The sequence below is a fragment of the Scomber scombrus genome, chromosome 5 (assembly GCF_963691925.1).
Source record: "Scomber scombrus chromosome 5, fScoSco1.1, whole genome shotgun sequence".
Classification (NCBI taxonomy): domain Eukaryota; kingdom Metazoa; phylum Chordata; class Actinopteri; order Scombriformes; family Scombridae; genus Scomber; species Scomber scombrus.
The window spans coordinates 21,689,245-21,714,618 of NC_084974.1; the positions used below are offsets into that span (position 1 = coordinate 21,689,245).

Genomic DNA, 25,374 nt, shown 5'->3' on the forward strand with positions numbered 1-25,374 from the left:
TGTTAATATCACTAATTGTTTCCTAATTAGATGCGAGTCAGTGAGTCGTATTTTAATACTCTTCAGGGATCATTACAGAGCGAGGGGAAATGTATCTCTCCTGATGGATGACAGCCCAGTCAGCAGGAAGTTCAACATCAAGACCAATGGACTGATGGGAAAAATGGGGGTGCGACAAAATGATGGCTTTGTTTGCTGCAGTCATGTTACTTAAGTACTCTATTTTCAGCATGGTGCAGAGCAGCATCAAAAGTTAATCATACATTAATAGGAGCTATGTGGAGATTTAACATTCCATGACAGCATGGGGATTGGAGGCAATAAGCCTTGAAAAAATGTTTTTTTTAATGATTTTATGATGTTCATGTGTAAAAAATTAGGGTTGCATATTAACAAGTGTCTATAAATAATCACATATGTAAATTATTCATATTCTGCTGTTAAGGTGCGTGGTCAGTCTGATCCCAGTGATATTCTTTATTACTGACAAGTAGGAAAGCTGAGATGGACACAGAGTACAGAAGAAATAGGAAGGATTGGTTCAGGTTGGATTCATTTCTTGGCTGGCAGGGGTTATATGTGTTTCCACAGGAGGGGGTTTTAACAACCCCACCATCTCTGGGAACATATTATTGCTATGCCTGCTGCACTGTACGCAAATTCAAATCTGTAGTTTGGAGACCGCAGTGGTGTCATTTCCAAAAAATAAAAAAAAATAGAAATAAAAATGAAGATTACTTTTTTTGTTGTGTTTTATTAGATGTTCCTGACGTTATGTGTTCTTACATATAGGCAATGTGTTGATGTATGCGTACACCCTAACTGATAAGTTCTATGTTTTATAATTTTGTATTTTAGAATTAAATTTGTAACTGGGGATTGTTCAAATTTTTTGCATTTAAAAAAGAGTGTTTTGTTATTTTTATGTCTCTAAATCAGTGCCAGGCATTTGCCTTTTCTATACTATCGCAAAGTCATTTCAGTTGTTTATATTGTTCTTCCCAGCTGGGGTGAGGTGACAGAGACAAAGGCAGATGTGTCCCTGTTTGTTTTTGAAGTGTCAGAGCGAAGTCTTGCATTTGTATGTGTGTGCGTGTGTGTGTGTGTGTGTGTGTGTGTGTGAGTGAGTGTGTGTGTGTGTGTATTCTGCTCCTATGTGATGTTGCCTGTGTTTGGGTGTGTTTCATTTCCCCCCCATGTGCTGTCTCTGTTTGTGGTCCACAGGTCCTCCGCTGCATTGTTCATCCGCCTCCTCTTCCCCTGTTGAGCAGCTCCCATACCCTCCCCCTTCCATTGCAGCCAATCAGAGCCAGGGAGGGTTGCTAGGTAACTGTGCGGCTCAGCCAGCCCAGGACTCTGACTCTGAGGATGAGTTTGGCCCCAATTCATTCTTAGTTAAAACTGGCTCAGGGAACCTGTATGCTCCTGCCACTGCTACTGCTTATGGTGAGTTGGTTTTCAAACTACTGTTGCTATCTGGAGGTTAGCCTTCCCCTGCTCCTGGACATGTTGTGTTATAGGTCATGCAGATGGCTTTGGGCAAGAATGTGTGCCTTTTTCTCTGTGCACCATGAGAGAGAGCAGAAACTTTGAGTCAATACGTAGCTTCAGGATATGCACAGACCTCTCTGAAGCAAGATCTGCAAGGTCAGAGCCTCTCTCAAAGAGGTGGAGGATTTTGGTTCAGCAAGAGATATTTGTCACAGATATTTCTCTTCAGTTTCAGTGTGCACTGGTGGGAGTAACCATCTACCATCCCTCTATAGAATTTTCAAAAACAGCAGCCTGCATGCATCCTCTACAACTTACACAGGAAATACGGAAGAAACAAAGACAGTTGCATCATACCAGGTGCAGTTTAGTCCCTGCTTTATCATCATATATCACTGCAAGGACTGACTCCTTTTGAAGTTATGTTAAAAACATTGTTAACCCCATGAAAGACATGCTGTATTGTTATATTGTTTTATATAATAAAAAACAATGATATAATATAATATTGTTTTTTAACAGCTTAAATTCCACAGTGCACAGTGAGAGATTAGGTTTGATTTTTTTCCCAATGTGACATCTCACTAATAAATGTCAGCGATTCATACCTCTATCCTCCTGCTGTTGAATTAACACTCATTCAGATTGACAGAATGGCATTCTTGCTCAAACTGCAAACAAGGTGTTGACAGTTGACAAATATTTTGTGACAGTGAAATATGTACAGTGGATTTTCTAAATAGCAGTCAAAGCGTGTTTCACGTTGTATCAGTGGTTAATTTACTCAATTAATTATTGTGAATATTTATTTGACATGTCACTTTGAGCACTAAGGAATTGCCTGAGGCAGACAATATAGTTTTGTAAGTTTATGGGGCTTCATTGTGTTGTTGAGTGAACATGATTTTATTTACTTGTTGCTATATGATCAGTTGCTTTAGATCTATAGACTCTAGTGTATTCATTACTGGCTTGGAAAGCTTTGACGCTCACTAACTCATTTATTTTGTTAATAACACCACAAACAATCACTGCATGACATAAAAAATTGCATGTACACAAGGTCATTTCTAGAGCTGCAAATAACCTTTTTTTTTCATTTTTGATTCATCTGTCAGTTCTTTTCTCGATTGATTGATCAGTTGCTTGGTTGGTCCATACAACTTCAGACTGTTTCCCACAGTCCAAGGTGACATCCTTAAATGTCTTGTATTGTTCACAAGCCAAAGATATTCATTTACTGTCATAGAGGACTCAAGAAACCAGAAAATATTCACATTTAAGAAGCTGGAATCAGAAAATGTGGACAATTTCTTCTAAAAAAAAATGATGAATCCATTATCAAAATACTTGGTGATTAATTTAATAGTTGGTAATAAATCTATTAACTGTTGCAGCTCTAATCATTTTAAGTATTTCCTCACAGTTACAAAAGATGTATTATTATGGTCACAAAATATCCAAAATATCACACTTTGTAGGAAGTTATATATTCTTGTTTATGACCCATCTACATGAGAATATAAAATGTTGTCAAACTCAGCAATTTATGCCACATTTCTCCTGTAAGTCATGAATTTTCATGCTGAATAAGGTATTTTTTGATATTTGAATGTGGATGCTTTTCAACTACAGCAGCTACTTGCTTCTCCCACTGGCACAGCAAACACAAAACAAAATAAAATGGTCTAAATAATTGATCAGGCTTACAAGTTAACTACCCAAAGGGTTGAATTACATCAAACTCCAAAGTGCCCCAGCTGCCTGCTCAGAAAGCCTAGAGAATGAGTTATTAATCCCGTTGCAAATCTCCTCCCTAATTCCACAGTAGCAACATGCTGGTCACCCAGCTTTGAGATGACGGTGCTTAAGGGGACAGAGGTGGGGGAATGGCCTTTACGACGGCTGATTTGTCTCATAACAATGACACTGATTTGCATAGGTGCAGCGTTTAGTTTGGCCTCGAGCTGTCAGTAAGGGATAGGAGAGGACTAGAGAGGTGTATCTGTAGCGGTAGTTGCTACTTAAGTCATCCTCAGGCTTTGTAAGATTCCTTTAGGTTGCAGAGTAAATCATGTTTCTGCGTGGCTCTTACTGGTGGGTGCAAAGCTCTTTCTCACTCTCTGTTATCTCTATAACATTAAACCAGCACTCTTGATATTGATGCTCTTATCCGCTCTGAGGTTTGTTCACCTTGCCGTAGATACATGTGAATGGTAGTAAATTATGCAAAATGTGCTTTTCTTTGAGATTTACACTTTGATGTTCTTTATTGTTTAATTACATAAAATCCTTGGCAGTCAGGAAGCACAATTACACTCAGAAAGAGAACAAAAAAATCAGCCTCCAATGTTTGTTCACTTAAATCAGCTAATGAAGCATGTAGGCTTACTCTATGTTTTTTTCCGAGCATTTTCCACATCACATCCAAATACTTTGCAAGCTTACAGATTTTGCTTTTTCAAATCTGCATGTCTTGCATTTTAGGTGAAAATGTATGTTACTCTTTCACTCCAGTGAGCAAAACAATGTACTCCCACTGGCTGTTCTTCACAGCGGCCACCCAAATCCAATGAAAAAGTGACTTCTGATGCAGATGATTTAGTAAAAAAAAAGACACGTATAATACTATTTTCTTTTATTTTTTAGTATTTGCCTTGCTCAGTTTTATGTATAGATTTTCACCAAGGAGAGAGTGATGTCTTGTGGCTCTCCATATCAGATTTTTCCGGCCCCAAAGCATATGTTGCAGATTTTATGTAACAAAAAAACTATCAACTATCAATCCAGGTCGGTTTCACCTTTTTCTGGAAATAAAATTACTTCATTAAAATTTGCTCAGTGTGTAATGACAATCTCCCCTTCAGTTACCTAAACTTCATCTTCTCAAGGTGACAAACTAGTGAACAAAATAGATTGTGTTGCAGATTCGGTACAGAGAACAGGATTATGGACACACAACTGCATTGCCAACATGATTAAAACAAAGATCACAAATCCTCTGTTTTGTGTTTTATGCAGAGGTTGAAAGTCTGGTTAAAAAAAAAGCCTTCATGTTGTCAATTGTAATTTAATCTGGTATTAAGTATGCATCTCAGGTTTCCAGTGGGAATTACATGTGCAAAAAGGGTAATTTAAAAGCCACCATGGTAAAAAAAAAAAAAAAAAGGAATATCAAATCAGATGTCTTTGACATACAGGTCAGTTGTTGAGGAAATATTCAAATTAAGAGTTGACACGGTGTAGGAAATATTTACTTTTTTATTGTCTGTAAACAACCACAGAAAACTATGTATGCCTAAAATAATTGAGTCACAGTGTATAGTTGCACTGGAAAACAGGTGGCTTTTTATCACTTTAGATTACATTTGCTCAAGGTCATTTCTGAGCCCACATACAGGACTTAAAATGTTCTGCTGGATTTTAAACAAGTAAATGCTCTCAGCAGCATATCGTTATTCACATTAGTAGCCTCCAAGGCTGCAGTGTTTATTTAATTTTTTTTCCGGATCCTGTTTTCATTTGGAAGAACACTGAGCCAGGGCTTCTGTAAGGCTGACGAGGCCGCTCGCTGAAGCCTGCAGTCCTTTTGTGAAGCATGTGTTTCACTGTGGCCCTTGGCTTTCTCTGAGGGGCTTCTTCCTGGGGAGACTGCCAGTGGGAGCCTGATGCCACGCTGAGCTGCATGATCTTAGACATTGCAACCTCCCAGTATTAGCATCTCTTAATGCAAAACAGCATGGGGTCGGCCAGTGTTGGCTTTCAGTGCAGCTGGACTCCCTGGTGAAAGGGCCAGCACACCACCACCTCACAGCTGACCAAGCAGGAATGCTGAGCTGCGTAGAAGGCTCGGGGACGTGGCTGTGTGAGAATTCAAATAAGTCTTCATTTGAACTGCTTAATCATCCCCTGGTGTCTGCAAGGACGAGGGAAATGTGGTTAAAAGAGTTCACCCGAGAAAGTAATTTAGCCACAGACACCAGGAGGAATGAGACTATCTCAGGCTAAGTAATAATTTAATGATTAGCACATGGCTCTCACATTGCATGCCCCTGTTTTTCTGAACATGTGAGATTCTGGTTTTGAGTTGAAATATCAAAAGGAATCTGTTTCTACTGACGTTGATGTTGAGTTATCAATGAACTGGAGCCAACAGACAATTTGTCCAGCTCCATTCAACTCTCTGTTTGTCAGCGCACAGGGAGCGTGGAAAATGCATTTTGCATACCTACATATCTTCTTTTCATTGACATAAATTGAGATGCATTACTTTCATTCCATGATGATTGCGGACCATCTGTGCCCTCTAACAAAATGTTCAACCTCTTGATGGATATGCAGCAGATTGACATACAGAACAGAGCATACATATGCAATTGTCTTGTTCTAGCTGAGGCAGCTCAAAGAATGACAGAAAATCCATTTGATCTGAGAAAGGGAGGGAAAAGCATATGCTAGGACAGGCCTTAATGGATTAGGTTGCTGGTATGTGGTAAACCTCAGTTCGAAAAAAAGGGGTTATTTTATTTTAATGGTAACTATTTATCTTTTTACATTATTTTATTTAATGTTTAATTTGCAAGGGCTGGTGTTACTATTTTACTCCAGACATGCATAATACAGCCCTTTTCTCATTTCACACCTCATGTGGTGTCCTCTGTAAACCTGTTGGTATGATGTTATATACACACTTACGTAAAATACATAAAATAGCATGCTTTCCAATTAGTTATGAAGGTGTGCTCATATTCAGTTTCCAGAAGGTCTTCTTCCCCTTATTTCCATAGAGAGAGCCAGAGGAGAGCTGAGCCATATACCCACCTGTTTGTGGTACCTGTTACCTCTCAAATGAGTCCAGGAGAGACAGCTAGTATTCCCGCATGGCTCTTCCCTTCAGACTTTTCTAATGGTGTAGGAAACAGCAGGGCCAGCAGAGAGAACCAGCTTGAGGGAGCCAGGAGAAAGTCCAGCTTCACTGCCTTTATGACAAATTTTATTTGTATTTTTATAGACAAATGCTACTCAACTGGAAATTCTGCTTCTATGATTAGCCATAGGGGCTGTAGCAGTAAGCAAGATGTAATGATATATCTCAGCACTATATAGTTTTTGATTAATTCTGTATTGAATGGCTCACGGCTCAGTGCTTTGATCGGGTGTCCTGGACATGTCATATCACTTTATTTCATCAGGTGTGACCATCAGTGTTCTGGATTTTATCCACTGTCCTTGTTAGGAAATAGAGCTATTCCCTGGACACTGCAGTTACCCAGTGTTCCTCTGCAGGTAACCAAAAAATGATGCCACCAAAATGTTGTAGATGTCAGCCAACTTAGGTATTATAAAAGGGTTTAATTGCTGCATATGAATACATGTACCCATTTTTATAAATACACTCATACATTTGCATTAAATATACATACACACAGTTTTAATATAGTTTTAATTCGAAGAAACATCTCAAGAGTACAAAAATAACTTTACCATTTACATAGAACATGATGCTGAATGCAGCTTATTTGACCTGGCTTTGACCTAGCTTACATTGATCGCTTCTAATAACTTACCCCCTCTGTATTTATGATAGCTATCTGGTAGCTAATTATCCAGTAAAATGTAGTCTTATCCCTTACATATAGCACAGTTTATTTAGTCAGGCAGGATACACACCAGCTGATTAGGAAGATGATATTTGCTAGAATACTTCTCAGTTGCAGAGCGGCATCCTGACTGACAAGTCCATGTTAGTGTGCTACTTTGCTTTTTGATGCAGTTACATCAACGGGGCTGTTAGGCCTATTAGAGTACTACAAGCCTGTACCAATAAGATAAACATGGCATGATATTGTATTATTATTGTTATTATTTATGTCATGAAATTTATTGATTTTTACCATCAGCGGATAATACTCAAAGAATCCACACTGCAGTCTGCGTGTAATAAATGCATATAATAAATTCCAGAAAAGCTTTTTAGAGGTAGAAAGCACTTATAGGCAACTGCTTATTTTAATAATAGAACATGTTTTGAACATTTTATTCCAAACTTTATTTGGATCTGGATGTGCATCAAAACATGCACGCATTAGTTCTGCAGTTTGAGTAAATAATGAACATACTCTACTTAAATATCTTTTTAAAATCATGGATTCTAAATCCTCAATAAGAAAAATAGCAACTTGTTCTTTGATCCGTGGCCTAATTTTGCACTAATTGAGATATTTCAACAGCTGTTTGAGACATCCTGGGGGAAATAATAAGTATACACAATATGTATGTAATGAAAGCCCCTGCAACTCTAAAAAAAAAAGGAACAATTAGTTTCGATTTTATAACATAGCAGTCTGATACCACACAAGCAGGACAGTTGTCTCTTAGCGATTATAACATCTTACCATTAGGCAGACATTCCTGTTATCTCTCAGAGTGGGGGGTGAGGTCCTGGCTAATGAAGTGGATTTGCCTTAATTACTCTTACAGAATAGCGTCAGGAGGCCTAAACCAGTGCATACATCTGTTAGAAAGAAAAATGAAAAATCCACATTCCCAGATTGAATAGATATCTGTAGGCTTCTACTTTGAATGCCCTGTGAAAGTTTGGCTATTGTAGCAAAGTCCCCTTTCTCTGTCTCTCTGATAACAAATGAATCTCCTTTTCTTGGCAATTTCGTTGTGCAAAGCAGGTCAATAGAAAACCATTTATTTTTTTCTGTCCTTTGGATAGTAGTGAATAATTGTTGCTGAATCACCACATCTGTGGGGGTCATGTTGCTCTGTGCTTTGTCTCATAAACTGTCTTGTTTCTCGTCTTTCTGTTTATCTCCACAAATGTAAGAGTGACTACTTACCTGGCGGTTGAAAGGTTATTGGTTGGACTAGGGGAAACCATGCATGAAGTCACGTAGTGAATTTAAATCGTGATGCATTGCTTATTTACTACTTTGTCTGGAGAACATGTACTACAATGTATTATAATGGCAAAGGAAAATAAGCAGGAAAATAGAGTTTAGGCAAGGCAAGGCAGTTTTATTTAGCAACACTTTTGGGCAGATTGGATGGCATTACAGATTGGATGGCATTACATGTTTAACATTATTTAAAATACTTTAATTTGTAAGGCACCCGTAACCTGGTATTCAATTCCAAATCATAATATGCCTCATAACAGTAAACATTTTAACTTCCAACAAAGTACTAAAACTTGTCGTAATCCAGGTGAACTGGGAAACTTGATTTAAATGTGGATTGTATTGTTATTTAATATTCATGACTACGTATGAATTATTTTACAATTTTTTTAAAGCTGCATATTGAGTTAATCTGTATACCAGTTCACTTAAAATTACCAAAGTGGGGACTAAGAGTTCCCCACTAATTGATTTTTATTTTAATGTTTTCAGGAAATCAGAACAATTTTTACATTCATATTAATCATGCAGATTAATTATATGTTATTTAGAAAGAGTGCAAATTAGTTGATAAGTTCTTTAATTAAATTTGAATATATCTGAATATCTGGCTTGCACAGAATTTGGTTAGACCTTCTCAAGGTTTTGTTCAGTTTCACAAAATATTTACACATGAATTCTTCAAATACACAGTGTGCATTGACTTGCTATATTGCCACTGAAAATTATACTTTTAGTTCACACAGAGTATATTATGAAATTTGAATCTATGATTTACCTCTGTGGTAATTTTTGAGCATGTATGTCCTCAGTATGGTCCTCAGTAAAAAAAAGAAGTTACCAAGTGAGGAAAATGAATTACTTGTTTCCCCACTTTTGCTTGGTCCTCATAGAAAGTAAAGTATTTGTTTACTGAACAGTAAATGCATTCCTAAGCAGTGATGCATTTGTCTGTGTGATATATTTCTCTGTGCATTTCTTTGCAGTCCCTGTATCAAATTAGCATAACCTTATTAATGACTTTTGGGATAAGGTACATCACTGAGCAGGAGGGAGGTCATCAAAAACTGTGTGCTTTTACCGCACACCAGTCTATTGTTCATCAGGACTGTGGTGTGCCTCTCTTTCAGTGCATGGGCTAATTAAAAGGGCAGCATTGTGCAAAAGTGTGCTCAGCATGGAACCATCTGTCAGTGCGACAGATGCATTATACAGCACTCGCTCCAAAATGAAAGAGAAATAAAACTATTTCTGTCAGCGGTTCATCCCATAAAATATGTGGACTATGTGGCATTGAACCAAGTTCGAAATAGAGTCTGAAGGTGATAATTTGTGTAAACTCCTTTTTTTGTTGATGATGTTGATGGAAATGTGCAGAACATAAATAGCAATGAGCTGAAACACTCTATCCGTGATGTGTAAAATTGCAAACTTAAATGCTGCAGACTTAATATTTGTGTAGTTTTTTCATTGCTGAGGCATTCATTAGCACTTAATCTGTGAGCACAATGCACTCTTTTTCCACTTTCGTAAAATGCTGCAAGCACATAAGCTGAATGCTACCTTTTGTTTTCAGCACAGCCACTTTTGCACCCCAACACTTTGTGTATCAGTCGTTCTTTATTGACACGTTGATAAGGCAGCTTCATATTTTTGACCCCTAAAAAATCCGAAATGACTCTCGGTTTCTTTGACTGGCATCAGTAGGTATTGCTTTAATGAAGGAGCTGATTATACAAAATAAGCCTCCTGTGTGTCTATATTCCATTCTCTCTGCTGTAAATTGGCAATTTAGTCTTGTGGATATCTGTGAAATAAAGGAGGCTGACTGCTTTAAAGAAAAGGCACTGTTTCACTTTGTGTAGAGGCACAAATTCATTGATTGATGAATGGCTTAGCAGATGTGGAAATAAATGGATACAGGGAGCACAAGGACATTGGTCTTCTTTCTTGTGAAGTTCAGGGAGTATCAAATGACCGAGTGGGTACAATTTGTTCTTTTAGACTTCATATCTAGTAGTTTCAAATCCATTGATGTAAAGTGGCAACAGAGCTTGTTGACATAAAAATTACGTAAAAAGAAAAAAAAGAAATAAAGAGCAAGCTTTGGCTACTGAAGCTCTGTAATGGTACATGGCCACTGGAATCACTAATTCATGAGGTTGACCACTTAAAATCTGACAATGACATAGATACTGCTAATGATGGCAGACTGTTAGTAAATGAGATGGCTAATGTTGTTACTTGGCTGATTTTGATTCAAGCTCTGACAGTGGAGAAAGATTTTCCACAAGACAGTGAAACATGATGTTGTTGAAAAAAACCACATAAATATATATATATATATATATATATATATATATATATATATATATATATATATATATATATATATATATATATATATATATATATATATATATATATATATACACACACACGCTCAAACAGTCTGCCCTGGTCAAATAAATGTCAAAAAATAGCTTCAAGAATCGGTCAGTTCCAGAACAGCCCAGCTTGTAGCTCTGTGTACACAGCAGCCAGTGTCTGGTCTGAGTAAAATGTCACAGATCTCTGTGGGATGCAGAGAGCACACTCTGATAGAGACCAGTTGGGAGGAATAATGAGCAGAAGATGGACTTTTTTAGGACTGATGTGTGGAAGTGTTTCAGTGGAAAGAGTCTGTGGGTTAGGTTTTAATTTGTGTGCTGCTGGTGAAACCGTAGCTAATCTCTCATTAGAAGGTGAAATAACACCATACATACCAATAACACCAAGCATTATTCACTAGACAGCACATGGAGAAAAGAGAGAGTCTGTCTTTTAAAAGTTCTGTAATGTGGTGTTCTCTTTCATAATATTTCGTTCGATGTCTCACTATGGGATGCACGCCTCGCTGCAGCCCTCAGAAGCATTTATCTCATTACGCCAATCCTGATTGGCTGGTGAACGTGTCCGTCCGCCACAGGTAGTCCCACCTACCTTAAATAGCTCATGCGGACGGCACCACCCTCATTCAAACACCTCTTCTCACTCGGAGCATATCTCGCGTCCAGAGCTAGCTAGCTTAACTGTCCATAGACGGATCTTATTTAGCTTCTGTCGCTGGGCGCTACTAGCTTAGGACATTTTTTTTTTTTTTTTTTTTTTTTTTTTTTTTTTTCTGCTTCGTCGGTCACACCAGATCGAACTCAGTGCTTTCCTGCCCTCCACGGCTTGGTCAGCACTGCTCTCGACGCCCCACCACGGCTACTCGAGCACCGGGCATTAGCACACCAGCTAATTCTCGGCTTCTTCACGGTTAGCACACCAGCTAACTGCCTCGGCTCCCTGCCTGCACACCAGCTCGCACGGAATGGAGGCTAAAACCCCTCACACCAGAGGGCACGGAGACTCCGGAGCCAGACTCTGTCGCTGCGGGAATAAGATATCGAGCATGGAAGAACTTGGCCAAGAGCGCGACGAAGCAACTTCTCCCCGTCTTCCCGGAGCTGCTGGAGGAGGTGGCGCGCTCATGGAGAGACCGCCCCTACAGCAGCCGGAGCCCGGTTCCCGGGGCCTCGTCCCTCGACTGTGAGGCGATGGAGAGCCTGGGTCTGCTCCGCATGCCTCCGATGGAGCCACTTGTTGCAGCTCACCTTCACCCCCAGCTGTCAGCGGTGTCCTCCCGGAGCCCCAGCCTGCCGTCCAAGTCCGACCGTTTTCAGTCAGCCCTGACTGAGAAAGCGTACAAGGCGGTGGCGCTCTCGGCCAGAGCGCTCAATGTCCTCTCGCTGCTCACGGCTTACCAGGCTGAGTTGTGCGAGGATGTTGTGCAAACTCAGGACTCAGCCGCGTGGGAGGAGATACCGGTCATCACCGACCTGTGTCTCCGTGTCCAACGCTGCGTGGTCCAGGCCACGGGTAGAGCGATGGGGACCATGGTTCTGCAGGAGCGAGCGCGGTGGCTCAACCTCGCCAGCCTGTCAGACAGAGAGAAGGACGACGTCCTGGACATGCCCATTGTCCCGGAGGGGATTTTTGGTTCCGCCCTAGCATCGATGCAACAACGGTGTGAAGCCAAAAAGAAGGAAGACGAAGCTCTCAAGCTCTGCCTCCCTCGCAAGCCCCCAGCTCCCTCTCCACCTGCGCAGCGTAAATCATTCGCGCAGGCTGCTTCCCGGGTTTCGCAGTTCAAAATACCGAAACATCCGAAGCCTCAGCCCGCCCCGCCGCCCGTGCCCGGTCGGCCCGGCTGGTTCAAGAAGCCCTCGGCCCCAGCTACAGCTCCGCCGGCACAGCCCGCGCAAGCTACCAGCCACCAGGCCAGGAAGAAAAAGAGAGCGGCCTGACCGCCCCTCTCGTCACCGGTGATGCAGCTGGAAGTTCCCTGTTCTCCAGCTCCACCTGTTTGGCTTCCGAGCGTGCACTCCGGGGCCCCCCACGCCCCCATCTCCCAGCTGCCACGGACCGTGCCAGAGCAGACCGGGAGAGACGGACATCTGACGGCAGAGGGTTCAGCGGTTGCCCCTCTCCCATGTCCACAAGCACGCACACACACACAAGTTTTCATAAAGAAAATAAAATGTGTCCCGCTGTCGCATCCGGGCCGAGTGCCGAGGGCGCAGCTAATAAAAGCCAAAACTATAAAAATAAACAGCGCGGTGGCGGCACCTGCTGTCCCACCCCCGGGGAAAGCTGCGGCTTTTCCCGGGGTGAGGGCAGTGAGGTCCCCGTCACTGCGTTGTCCTCCCGGGCCAAAGTGCACAGCACCGCCCAGAGGCCATGTCAGTTTTCCACCACGAGAGGGCGCCACCGCACCGCGGTTGGGACCTCTCATGGTGGAAGAGCTGCAGCGCGTCTCACCTCTCTGCCGCAGGTGGCAGAGGTGGGCTGCGCTGGCAGCTTCGCCCTGGGTGTTGAAGACGATTTTGAGGGGTTACAGGCTGCAGTTTGCCGCTGTTCCCCCTCGATTCGCCGGCATAATACACTCCCAGGCTCAGGGAGAGTCAGCTCGTGTTTTGCAAGAGGAAATCCTCTCACTGTTAAACAAAGGAGCAATCTGTGTCGTTCCTCCCGCACAGTGTCAGAGCGGTTTTTACTCCAGGTACTTTCTGGTCCCAAAACGGGGGGGGAGTGGTATTCGCCCTATCCTGGATCTACGTGCTCTGAACAAATTTCTCAGGAAATACAAGTTCAGGATGCTCACAAACGCATCCCTGCTGCGCCTGGTGCGACAGAACGATTGGTTCACTTCTGTCGATCTGAAAGACGCGTATTTCCACATTCCAATATATCCTCCCCACAGAAAGTATCTGAGGTTCGCTTTCCAGGGGACGTGCTACGAGTATCGCGTGCTCCCATTCGGTCTGTCTTTAAGCCCGAGGGTGTTCGTCCGTTGCACGGAAGCGGCGATAGCCCCACTGAGACAGCAGGGCATTCGCTTGGCCACATATCTGGACGATTGGCTACTTTTGGCACAATCGAGGCAGGAGGCCATGGCGCATACGCGTATTCTCACACGGCACCTATTAGACCTGGGTTTTGTGATAAACGCGGAAAAGAGCATGCTGTGCCCGACACAGGACATAATCTTTCTGGGATTATCCCTGGACTCGGTGATTTTCACGGCGCGCCTCTCGGCGGAGCGAGTGAGAGCTTTCAGAGCATGTCTCGCGCTTTTCCATCCAGGCAAATCTGTTCAATTCAGATTGTGTCTTCGATTACTCGGACTGATGGCGTCAGCCATTCTCGTGGTTCGTCTCGGTCGCCTCCACATGCGGGAATTCCAGCTCTGGGTGGCCTCATGCGGGCTGGATCCCGTGCGTCATGGCGCACGGAGAGTGTTGGTTACGCCGGGGTGCGTCAGGGCACTGCGCCACTGGCGAGCCCCGTCGTTTCTGACCCGCGGGGTGCCCATGGGCTCTGTCCTGTCCAGGAAGGTGGTCACTACGGACGCCAGCCTGACAGGGTGGGGCGGAATTCACGAGGGCCGGTCAGTGAGGGGCCGCTGGAGTGTGGACCTCCAGCGGTCTCACATAAATTTTCTGGAACTTTCAGCGGTGTTCCTCTCCCTGAAACACTTCCTTCCGTCTCTCATGGGCCATCATGTCCTGGTGAGGACGGACAATACGACGACGGTAGCGTACATCAACCGCCAAGGGGGGTTGCGCTCTCGTCAGTTGCACATGCTGGCACGCAGACTGATCCTGTGGAGCTGCGGTCGTCTCCTCTCCCTGAGGGCGACGCACGTCCCGGGAGCTCTGAACACGGGCGCGGACCTGTTGTCCAGGGGCGCGCCGGTATACGGGGAGTGGACTCTGCACCCAGAGATTGTGGAGCAGATATGGGCCCGTTATGGTCGGGCCGCGGTGGATCTGTTCGCGTCAAGAGGAAACGCGCAGTGCGCGCTGTTTTACTCTCTGCGCAACATGGATGCTCCCCTCGGCATAGACGCACTAGCGCACGTCTGGCCGCACGAGCTTCTTTACGCGTTCCCTCCCCTGGCCCTGATACCCCCCACTCTGTCCAGAGTGAGGAACCACGGCCACGCGCTGATTCTGATAGCTCCGCATTGGCCTGCAATGCATTGGCTGGCGGAGATATATCGGTTGCTGTGCGCGCAACCTTGGCAGCTCCCGCTGCGCAGGGACCTGTTATCACAGGGGGGGGGGACGGTTTTCCACCCGCACCCAGAACGCCTGGCGCTGTGGGTTTGGCCCCTGAGTGGTTCAATTTGTCAGCTGTGGGACTCCCACAGCGTGTGATTTCCACTATACAAAGTGCTCGAGCCTCTTCCACTAGGTCTCTGTATGACTGTAAGTGGAGAGTGTTTGAGGACTGGTGTCACAGAAATGGCCACGTTCCTTTTCAGTGTCCAGTAGGTGTGATATTGTCATTCTTACAGGACCTGATTGACAAACGAAAAGCCTTCTCCACAGTTAAAGTGTACTTGGCAGCTATAGCCGCCTGTCACGTGGGGTTTGGGAAACAAACAGCGAGCCAGCACCCGCTGGTTTGCCGTTTTATGAAGGGAGCGCGCAGGCTTCTCCCCGTGTCCAGACCGCTGGTGCCACCATGGGATCTGGCTGTGGTTCTGGAGGGGCTCAAGGGTCCTCCTTTTGAGCCGCTGGGGGGAGCAGGCTTGAAACACCTGTCTCTCAAGACAGTGTTGTTACTGGCTCTGGCTTCGGCTAAACGGGTTAGTGACATCCATGCGCTTTCGGTGCATCCATCATGCACTCAGCTTTACCCGGGGGATGTGAGGATGATTTTGAAGCCCAACCCGGCCTTTGTGCCTAAGGTAGTGGGCTCATGTTCTCCTATTGACCTTGTGGCCTTTGCTGCCTCGCCTGGAGAGCAGCGGTCACATGCGTTATGTCCAGTCCGTGCGGTGCGCACTTACATGGACAGGACTAAGGGTTTCAGGAGGAGCGATCAGCTGTTTGTCTCCTGGGCTAATCCTCATAAGGGGAAACCTGTCACAAAGCAGCGCCTGTCCCACTGGGTCGTGGAGGCGATTGCTTTGGCTTATACGAGTCAGGGTTTGCAGACACCTGCGGGTCTGCGGGCGCACTCGACTCGGGGCTTGGCCGCATCCTGGGCCTTATTCAGGGGAGTTTCTGTTCAGGACATCTGTGCTGCAGCGAGTTGGTCCTCGCCTCTCACTTTTGTCCGTTTTTATATGCTGGACGTCTCCGCTCCGTGCGTGGCACGCGCGGTTTTGCTGTCCTGATTGGAACAGAGTACCTTTTTCCCTGTGGGTTGGTGGACGCTCGATAAGCTTGTCTGGCAATACGGGAGCAACCATATCCCATAGTGAGACATCGAACGAAATATTATGAAAGAGAACTTTAGGTTATTTACATAACCCCGGTTCTCTGAGTAATATGAGTGAGATGTCTCACCAGACTACCCTTCTTGCTTGGGCGAGTGAGAAGAGGTGCTTATCTTGAATGAGGGTGGTGCCGTCCGCATGAGCTATTTAAGGTAGGTGGGACTACCTGTGGCGGACGGACACGTTCACCAGCCAATCAGGATTGGCGTAATGAGATAAATGCTTCTGAGGGCTGCAGCGAGGCGTGCATCCCATAGTGAGACATCTCACTCATATTACTCAGAGAACCGGGGTTATGTAAATAACCTAAAGTTTTATTTCTTTCCTCTTTGGTTTTCAGACGGAGCCTTTCAAAACCACTCTCGGCTGCGGACGCCTCCTCTACCGCTTTCCCACTCCCACTCACCCAATCATCAGCACCATGCGGCCTCCATTAACTCCTTAAACAGGGGCAACTACACGCAGCGGAGCAACCCAAGTCCTGCGCCCACAGACAGCTCTGTTCCTCCCGAGGGTCCAGCCAGTGGTCAGGACTCCGGCAGCGCACAGGACAACTGGCTACTCAACAGCAACATCCCCCTGGAAACGAGGTACTGTGTAATTTGTCTCCCTGACAGTTTATAGAGATATTGGCATCTGTAAGACTGAGCTTGAGCCGGTGCCACTGAACTCAGCTTTTCATGCTATCTGCTCCATATTAAATTAGTGCATTGCTAAAAAGAAGCAAAGCAATAAAATGGGAAATATCCTGCTAGGGGCAAAGGCCTACATTTGTGACGAACATGATTTTGTGGCAAACAAGAGAAAAGTGCTGCTTTTGGATCCAAGAGTGGAAATGCTATTGAGTTTAAACTGCAGAGAAATTATAATAACGTTACATATTATACAGTTATTGCAAAATTACAGTGAGGCTCCCATAAGCGGGCTTTATAGCTCCTCCACTTCAACACTGAGTTTTATTTATTTTCAATCAGTATTCAGTTTCTAGCACATGTCTCCTTGTGTCCTTGTGTGAAGTAGATCTGTCAAGTGTTATTGTAACAAAGGGAATATCTGTATTTCTTTGGCTTGGCATTTTGCAAGGTGATATGAAATCAAGAACAGCAAGACAGAATTATCTCAACCTCCTTAATGATCACATCACTCTCTCTTTGCAGTAGAAAATCTCTCAACACAAATTCTAACTTCTCAGTGTGACCAGGTTGCCTGCTTAAAAATGTTAAATTAAAAGCTGTTTTGTAGCTTCAATTGTGATGGAGATTTTATGGATAAAAGATTTTTTAAATTATTGTAAAATGTTAGACCACACTGTAGTCTAACATTTTCAAGTATTTCAATAAATGTATCAATAAATGACACTGCTGACAGTAGAATAGCTAATTTAGCACAACCAAACAACCAGCAATGAAAAGAAATACTGTCTCTTTCTCAGGTTTTTGTGAGACGGTTCAGTCAACAGGAAAATGACCATCACTTTCAGCTGGTAGGACAGTTAGTGGTAGAATGAATAATTACACGTCATTCAGCTCTAACGATAATCCTGCGCAGGTATTCCCTGTGGAACAGAAAACATATGGCGAGGACAGTCAACCTGCAATAAGCAAGAGTGCCCTAGAATCAAATTTGTAGTCTTCGTGACATATAGCTTTGACAAAAAAGATCAAATACTTAAGTTCCAATAATGAAATTGAAACCATTAATATCCACACTGACTGAAAATTTAAATGTCACTTTTACTTAGTTAATAGTATTACAATGGCTATCTCATCACTTTTGTGAAATTGAGTGGCTCTGATAAATTCTACAGTGGTAGATTTTACTCCGGTCTGCCACTGGAGCATTGCCAGCAATTGGTTGGCCCTATCTAGCCTGGCCATTTTCTTTAGAGTTTCTGCCAGGCATTTCTCTCTCTTCATTAAAAGTTGCATTCTTCCCCAGAACACAAGTTTAAGAGATACCATGAACAGACTTCACTGCTGGCCTCAGAGGGGCAGGGATCAAAAACAAGGCTTTTCTCTTGTACCACTGAATGTGTTCAGCCTGCCCATTGCATGTAGACAGTTCATTTCTCCATTGCATTTCTGCAGTATTTCCTTGTGGAACAGAGCGATCATAGCAGGAGTTCATTATAAGAGAAATGAGACATGCGCCTCAAGAAACTTTAGAAATTGTGTTGGCTTTTTTTGGAGTGTTGTTACCATTAAATTAAAATAACTTATCCAATGTGAAAACTATGAAACTGTAGTGACAAGCAATTTGTTATTAAAATGAACTTCACATTTTAACAAGTGTTTTTAACTTGTCTGAAATAAGTGTTAGAAACCTTAAGGTTCTTATTTGTAAGTGATGCATTGTTTTCTTCCAATCACAACCTTAAAGGAGCCAGAATACTCTAATGTTTATCAGAGAGGAACAAGACGCTTGCAGAGAAGGGCAGGGCTCGTACAAAACCAGGTATGAAAGTGCCCAAATGAGGGGAACAAGAGAGCTAGATGTCATTTGTCTCACACTTTCGTAGAAGTAGTCCCATAAGGGCCTTGGTTCCTTTGTCCCACACTGTCTGTCTCGATCTCCATTTGTCAGTTGTTGATGTTTCCTGGTGATCACATACTGTATTGGCGTTTCAGTGTTTCTTGCATGCACATCTCACACTAGCTTCATATCCATCTCCCCACCTGTGTGTAGAAACATAGCAAAGCAGACATTCCTTGAGAATTTACAGGACAACCTCATTGAGATGGACATTCTGGCATCAGCTCGCCATGATGCCTCGTACAACGACGGGTATGTTGCATGTCTGCTATGTGGCTCACTCATGTCAGAATCCGCTTTGCCATGAAAACAATTGTGAGGCCTGTGCTATCTTTCCATCAAACATCCTCTGTTTGAAATGCTGTCAATCATCAGTGTATGTCTCCTGCAGGGCCACAGTCTTTGCTGTATCTGTCCGTTCCCTGTTAAATACAACTAACAATTTGCATTAACTCACATTGTTGGGTTGTATTCTTTTTGAATAATGTTAAACATGACCGCTATTTGAGTCATACTTGTCAGTGTTATTTCCTATTGCTAGAATAGGATATGTCAGAGATTTGTACCGATATTTATAAATAAAATATGGTCTCAGTGACTTTCCCCATCATACATTGTAATGTGACATTCAATCACGTTCATGTCTCTGTCACTCGAGAGCTTCTTGTAAACTTGTCAGTAAAACGGCCTTGACAACAGTGCCGCTGCCACTGACTCTCTGATGGGCTGATCATACGGCACTTGGACATGCAGCTCTACACAGGTTTTCTGAGATAGCCAGCCATATTCTTCAAGGACGGATAAATCTGCTTAAATCAATGCTGCTCTTCCCCATTCTGGCACAAATATATAAACAAGAGTCAGCTGTGGTCACCAGTCCTCTAAATTAGATTTAATATTGATTAACAGTTTCAACTCGGCAAAACCCAGTATGCTTTCATGTTCTCACTAATGTAGCAGAAGCGTAACTATAGTAACAGTATTGAATGGAATTGGAAATAGATTTACTTACCAGTGGAAGGGACTGCACTCATTTAGACAGTAACCTACAGTATTATGAAAGGCATCACTGAAAAATGAATATGTTTTGTTGAGACTAACAAATTAATGTTTTTTCCAGGCACTTCCTGTTCAAACCAGGTGGAACATCACCAATGTATTGCACAACATCACCAGGATACCCTTTGACCTCTAGCACGGTGTACTCGCCTCCCCCACGCCCTCTGCCTCGAAACACCTTCTCTCGCCCTGCCTTCAGCCTGAAGAAACCCTACAAGCATTGCAACTGGAAATGTACTGCTCTCAGTGCCATCCTCATCTCAGTAACACTGCTGTTCCTGTTGGCCTACTTCATCGGTGAGTCACCTCTGATGCACCTACACACCAAGGAGGGCACCTCTACCTATCCTCCCCCAATCCCACCCCTCACCTAAGTGCAGACACAGGATGAGTCCATGCTCCATTGTGTTTCCTCTATCATCCGTTTTAATATTGTTGAATCTGCACTCTGCACCATATATGAGCATGGTTATATAGGGACTTATAGATTGACTCCTCGCCCCCACACACCTTGTTCGAAATAACATTATCATTCATAGATTGGGTTGACTGAATCTGCAAAGATGGCCAATCTGGTTTCTTGCTCTTGTGAATAGGTCAGATAGGGAATAAATTAAAAAGACATCAGCCATCACATTAGAGAGGCCTGCACATTTAAAATATTCGTCTTATTTGATTTAAGATTCCCTGATCATCATACCCAAGTCCCAGCTGCAGGATTATCAGCTGTGATATCTGCATTATGGTATTAAACCAACTCTTCTCTTTTTGACTGCTGTCACTCCCTAGGGGATTGATATACAGTATACATCTGATAATACACTGTCTCATTTATCTGTGTGATCTATTGCATATACAAGACTGTTTACAACATTTCTCTAGTAGACGGCAGATACATGTTAAAGACACAAAAAAGAAAAACTAAAAAGGGTTTCAATCAAATGCAATTGGGTTCCTCTAGTCATTTCTGTGATGTCGTTTCTCCATATTTCTCTGAGATCATATATTAAACTGTTCCAAACTTTGTTTTTTTTACTTGGATTTTATGCTAGTTATCACTGCTCATGAAAGGTTACCAAGGTCTTCTTCTGTTTATTCCAAGCAAGCTGTTGCTCTGCCAGTTATGTAAAATTCATCACTTATTGAGTAGCAGAGATTTCTTCTCTTCCCCCAACACCTGGTGTTTAAAATAACATTTTTATCAGCTATAGGTCAAATCACTATTTTAAATCAATCAGTGATAGCATAGCTAAATACGCTTTTGTTTGTCGGAGAATTTGTTATCGTTACTTTAAAGCAAATTGGTCCAATGGAGTAAATGCAGTATTAGTGTGGTCAGGTAGAGAGGGGGTGGGAAAGAGCAAGGACTGTGGGGTTGTGGGTAGCATATGTTGACTGAATTGATGCTATGAACTTGGCTAGGACTGGGTCAGATTAGGCTATAGGGACAATGCAAAAACTATTTTTAGGGATATAGGAGGGTATATAGACATGAGGGTTCCTCTATTGCAGTGAGGGAAGAGAAGACAGGTAAGGATGTCAAATGATTATGTTTGAGGTCTGGTTTTAATGATGTAGTGGTCTTCATGAAGACCTTTTTTTTTCTTTACCTTTTTGATTCAAGTAATGAAAGTTCTGCCTGTTCCGTTGTTACAAATTTAAATAGGGACTTGATATACACTTCTATCTCATATATTTTATCATATGATATACCTCTGATTGGCTGTGAATACCTGTTTAACATATAAATGGCTACACTCTTGAATTCAGTATTGCACAGAAAAAGAAATAGTTTTTCAAATAGAAGGATGGTGAGAACATTTTAGTTCATTTACATGAAGCCAAGGAAGGAAAAGCCAAATCCTTGGCCTTCATCAGTGAGATAAATGAATTCTTCATTGAGGACATTTGTTATAGATATGCATTATGCCCTAACAATCACAAAAGCTATCGTTTCAGCTTCTCCCTGAGGCCAAACGAACTAAAATCTGATTATTCATTTTTTGTCACCAGAGCCATTTAAATTATTTCAAAAAGGATCAGCTGGTTTCTGCTCATGGTGATTATCTACGTATGCAGCAATTTGAAATCAGTGGTGGTGCCTGTGAGTTCTGGTTTGACCTGTTTTTGGCATGAGCAGTGTGGTTTGGCTATAGAAGTAGAGATGCAGTATGTGTCTACTGTTTACTGTTTGTGACCTGGGCAAAAGCCAGAGAGCCCCATCAGCCTGATAGTGCTTAATCAGACTGTGTAATTAGACCCTGCAAAACTCAGACCATCTCCCGATTCACCACAAGTAAACATGTGTGAGACCCAACCTCACCCTAAGATCGGAATTTCCAATCAAGAACGAGGGCCATATTTAATTAAAGGCTGATGAGAAAATACATTTAATTTCAAGTGCAATTAATTACTGAGGCCTGTAATTGGAAACGCTGGGTGAGATGTCTAATGAACCCAATTATGCCTCATGACAGATGTTTTGACTTTCAGCATGGTTTTATGTTGTCACAGCTTTGTAAATCTGCACATTTTGAAGTGCAAAAAGGTCGGGGGTTTAAGATGGTACTATTTTCTCTGCGGTTGCTCGCTCATTAGCACATTTGTTATATGTTCCTCATTTTAAGGTCATCAGTATCCTCCTGTGTTCACTTCCACTCACCCTGGGTATCTAGGCAAGGACAAAGAGGTTAGGGCCCAGAAAATGTTTCACTGCATGATCATCAAATCTAGCTAAAAGCTTCTCTGCAACACATATTGTACCTGTCGGTAAACTTTTTGTCTTTGAATAATTCAGAAAAGTACTGCTCTGTTCAATTTGCCTGCTTTTCAATATCCCAATGTGATATTTTCAGTATCTAGATTTATCAGTAGGGATGCTATTCTAAAAGCATCTTAAGGAAATGTTCCACTTTTGTCAAAAATGTTATAACACTCTTGAATATTACCTATATTTACAGAGCAAAAATCTTCTTTTTTCATCTATTCATGCATTGATTTACCTCAATGGCAGAGAAAACTAATTATTCTGCTTTCAGTGAAACTCTCACTTTCTTATTTATTTCTACAATGCCCATCATTCACTGCAAACCAGACAATGTGTAATTTTCTATTACTGGGAAACATCAGTTGAAACAATGAACATCCCCATATAATTGCTACTAATTAGTGACAATTAGTAAGTGCATTAGCCACATAGCTGCCAAGCATATGGAATTGCACTGCTGGTTGTATATAGTCGCAATTTTACGATTGTACATTCACATAATGTTGGCAATGGTGATTTTAATGTGCTGAATAAAGTACTTCTGTGTTGATGAGCGCCCTTCATCCTCAAAACCCAAACACAGGACTGTCACCTATAAGCGCAGATGGGATATATTTGTTGTTTTGATATGGTCAGCACACATAAATACTGATCATGACTTGATGCAGTAGACAGAAAAATGTTGGACTTTGTGCTTCATGTTGATCATTTCTATAATTATTCAAGGTATGTTAATGGGTTTGAAACACAATGGAGTATTCCTAAAAGATGTTCTGTGGCACTGATGGATGCATCACGACACCCAGAGTCATGAAACAATGTTGAAAAGATCCTCTTCTTTGCTGAAATCAGCTGAGATTTTAACAGCATAAAAAAAGCAGTCAATTCTACTTTATTTTTTCAGTCATTCATTAATGTTTTTTAGCAATTTTTTTCTACAACTGTTCACATATACATTTAGAATTTCTGTTATTAAGTATCAATATCATGGCATGGATATTGTAAAAATGTCTAATAGCCCATTTCTGGAAGTACATTAGAGAATACACCTTAATTCATTACCTCAAATCCAGACACTCAAAATTACTAAATAGCATGCTGTAGAATGCTTCTTTTTTTTTTAAGTCCCCATGTTATATTCCAGTTATGCACCATGTTTACATGTGTTTCTGACATTGCTTGGTTTTAAAGAAATAAAATATTTCACACTTATTCACGTACGCCATAGGTTAAACATTTTTAGTCCAAGGCATGTATGGAACTCTATAATATGCTGGCTCTTTTTGAAAATATCTAATGACAGTTCGTCTTTTTTAAATGCTCACAGTATTTGATGATTTTGACCAGTGAGATGAAGCGGAAAAAAGGTTCTCCTTATCATTGCTTTCCATGAAGTGTGCACTAGATGAAAAGTACTCCTCAGATCAGAGGATAGAAGCACAGGAATGCTGGCAGATGACCCACAGCAATAAGTGCTGACTTCCTCGGATTGACTAAGAAGTCTTCTTCTACAGTACCTTTGGCACATGGCGTGACCCAACTTCCTGCCAAGAGATAAGCGAAAGGAGGGCACAACATGTGCTCAGGACAAAATGGGAAATGCTACGAAGTACAGTAGTCTTGACAGGTCAGTGGCATCGCTGGAACACAGACACAGCTTGTCTCTGCCAGTGGCCATCTCATTAGAAGTACCTTGTTATTCCTCCAACCTGTCTTCATTCTGCAGCCAATTGCAGCAGCCCTCTGAGTGTCATTGCACAGTGTTTGCAAAGTTTGAGAAGTGAACAAAACAAAATCAGGAGGCTCTTCGTTGGCTCAGGCCCAATGCTCTGCATATCATAGATACCAAGAAGGCACTGGAGTAAATCTTTGGGTGATGGGAGGGGGGGGGGCTCTTCAACCATTTTCCATTAAAGGCCTCAGGGACGGATGGGATGAAGAACGGGGCTCACAAAGACGTGATTACTAGGACACTTGGAACGACACCCTGCCTGGTGACTTTGCGATGGTTCTGCCAGCAACATACACAGACTCTTTTTCCATTTCGCCAGTCAATGTAGAGCTACAAATCAAAAGGAATGTCTTTTCTGTAGCTTACAAAATGACAAACAAAGCCATCTGTCTCTTCACTGGTTGTCCTCCACTGACACAGTAATTTCCACGGGCACTGGACGGACACAGAACAGATGTTGGTCTTGCAGCTGATCTTCCGTCATCTTTTAGAAGTTTGTATTTGGTTTACCGTGTTAGCCATACTGTTGCTACCTATCTCACAAATCCATATTGAAATTTCCTTGAATATGTTATGCTGTTCATCTACTGTGCATCATAAAAACATTAGGTATTCTTTTAGTGTGCTCATCCAATGTTGCACTTAGAGATCAAAATGGAGAAACAAGGCAGAGTTGTGTTCACTGATGCATTTATGTAAACAACCCCACATGTACCACTCATCAGACACTATAGCTTGGTTTGATCTGCCACTTGTCACATTTATATGATGGTTTTAGCCAATGTGAAGTTGGTAGCTGAATCTGAGCAAGTAAATCTCCTCTTTCTCTTGGGGGATCACCACTGGTTTTAAAGTTAAGAAGTTTTGCACACCCTCTGCTCAATGAAGCAATGTAGGGTATTCTGCTTGTTTGCTGACTATTTATCATATTCAAAATATAAATACTATTAATTTACACAAAGAAGCTGCTCAACAGGAATGTGTATCACATTTTAGTTTTTCTTCACTTGTTGCAAGTTGATCTAAATGAATCAAGAATGCAGCAACTATGCTTTTCAACCAAAGAAAA

The 25,374-nt window shown here is 42.3% G+C and overlaps 1 protein-coding gene across 6 annotated transcripts in view; it reads left to right on the forward strand.

Annotated features, from left to right (window-relative positions):
- The window catches only part of tenm4 (teneurin transmembrane protein 4), a 123,948-nt gene that overhangs the window by 25,550 nt on the left and 73,024 nt on the right, over window positions 1-25,374 (forward strand). For 4 of the 6 annotated variants that reach the window (XM_062418930.1, XM_062418931.1, XM_062418932.1 and 1 more), the window contains 2 exons: window positions 16,556-16,805; window positions 19,868-20,103. In XM_062418930.1, the coding sequence (XP_062274914.1) occupies window positions 16,556-16,805; window positions 19,868-20,103 (486 nt within the window). Of the gene's footprint in view, window positions 1-1,224; window positions 1,447-16,555; window positions 16,806-18,900; window positions 19,000-19,867; window positions 20,104-25,374 lie in introns of all 6 variants that reach the window. The other 2 variants (XM_062418928.1, XM_062418929.1) reach the window with 2 other exon arrangements.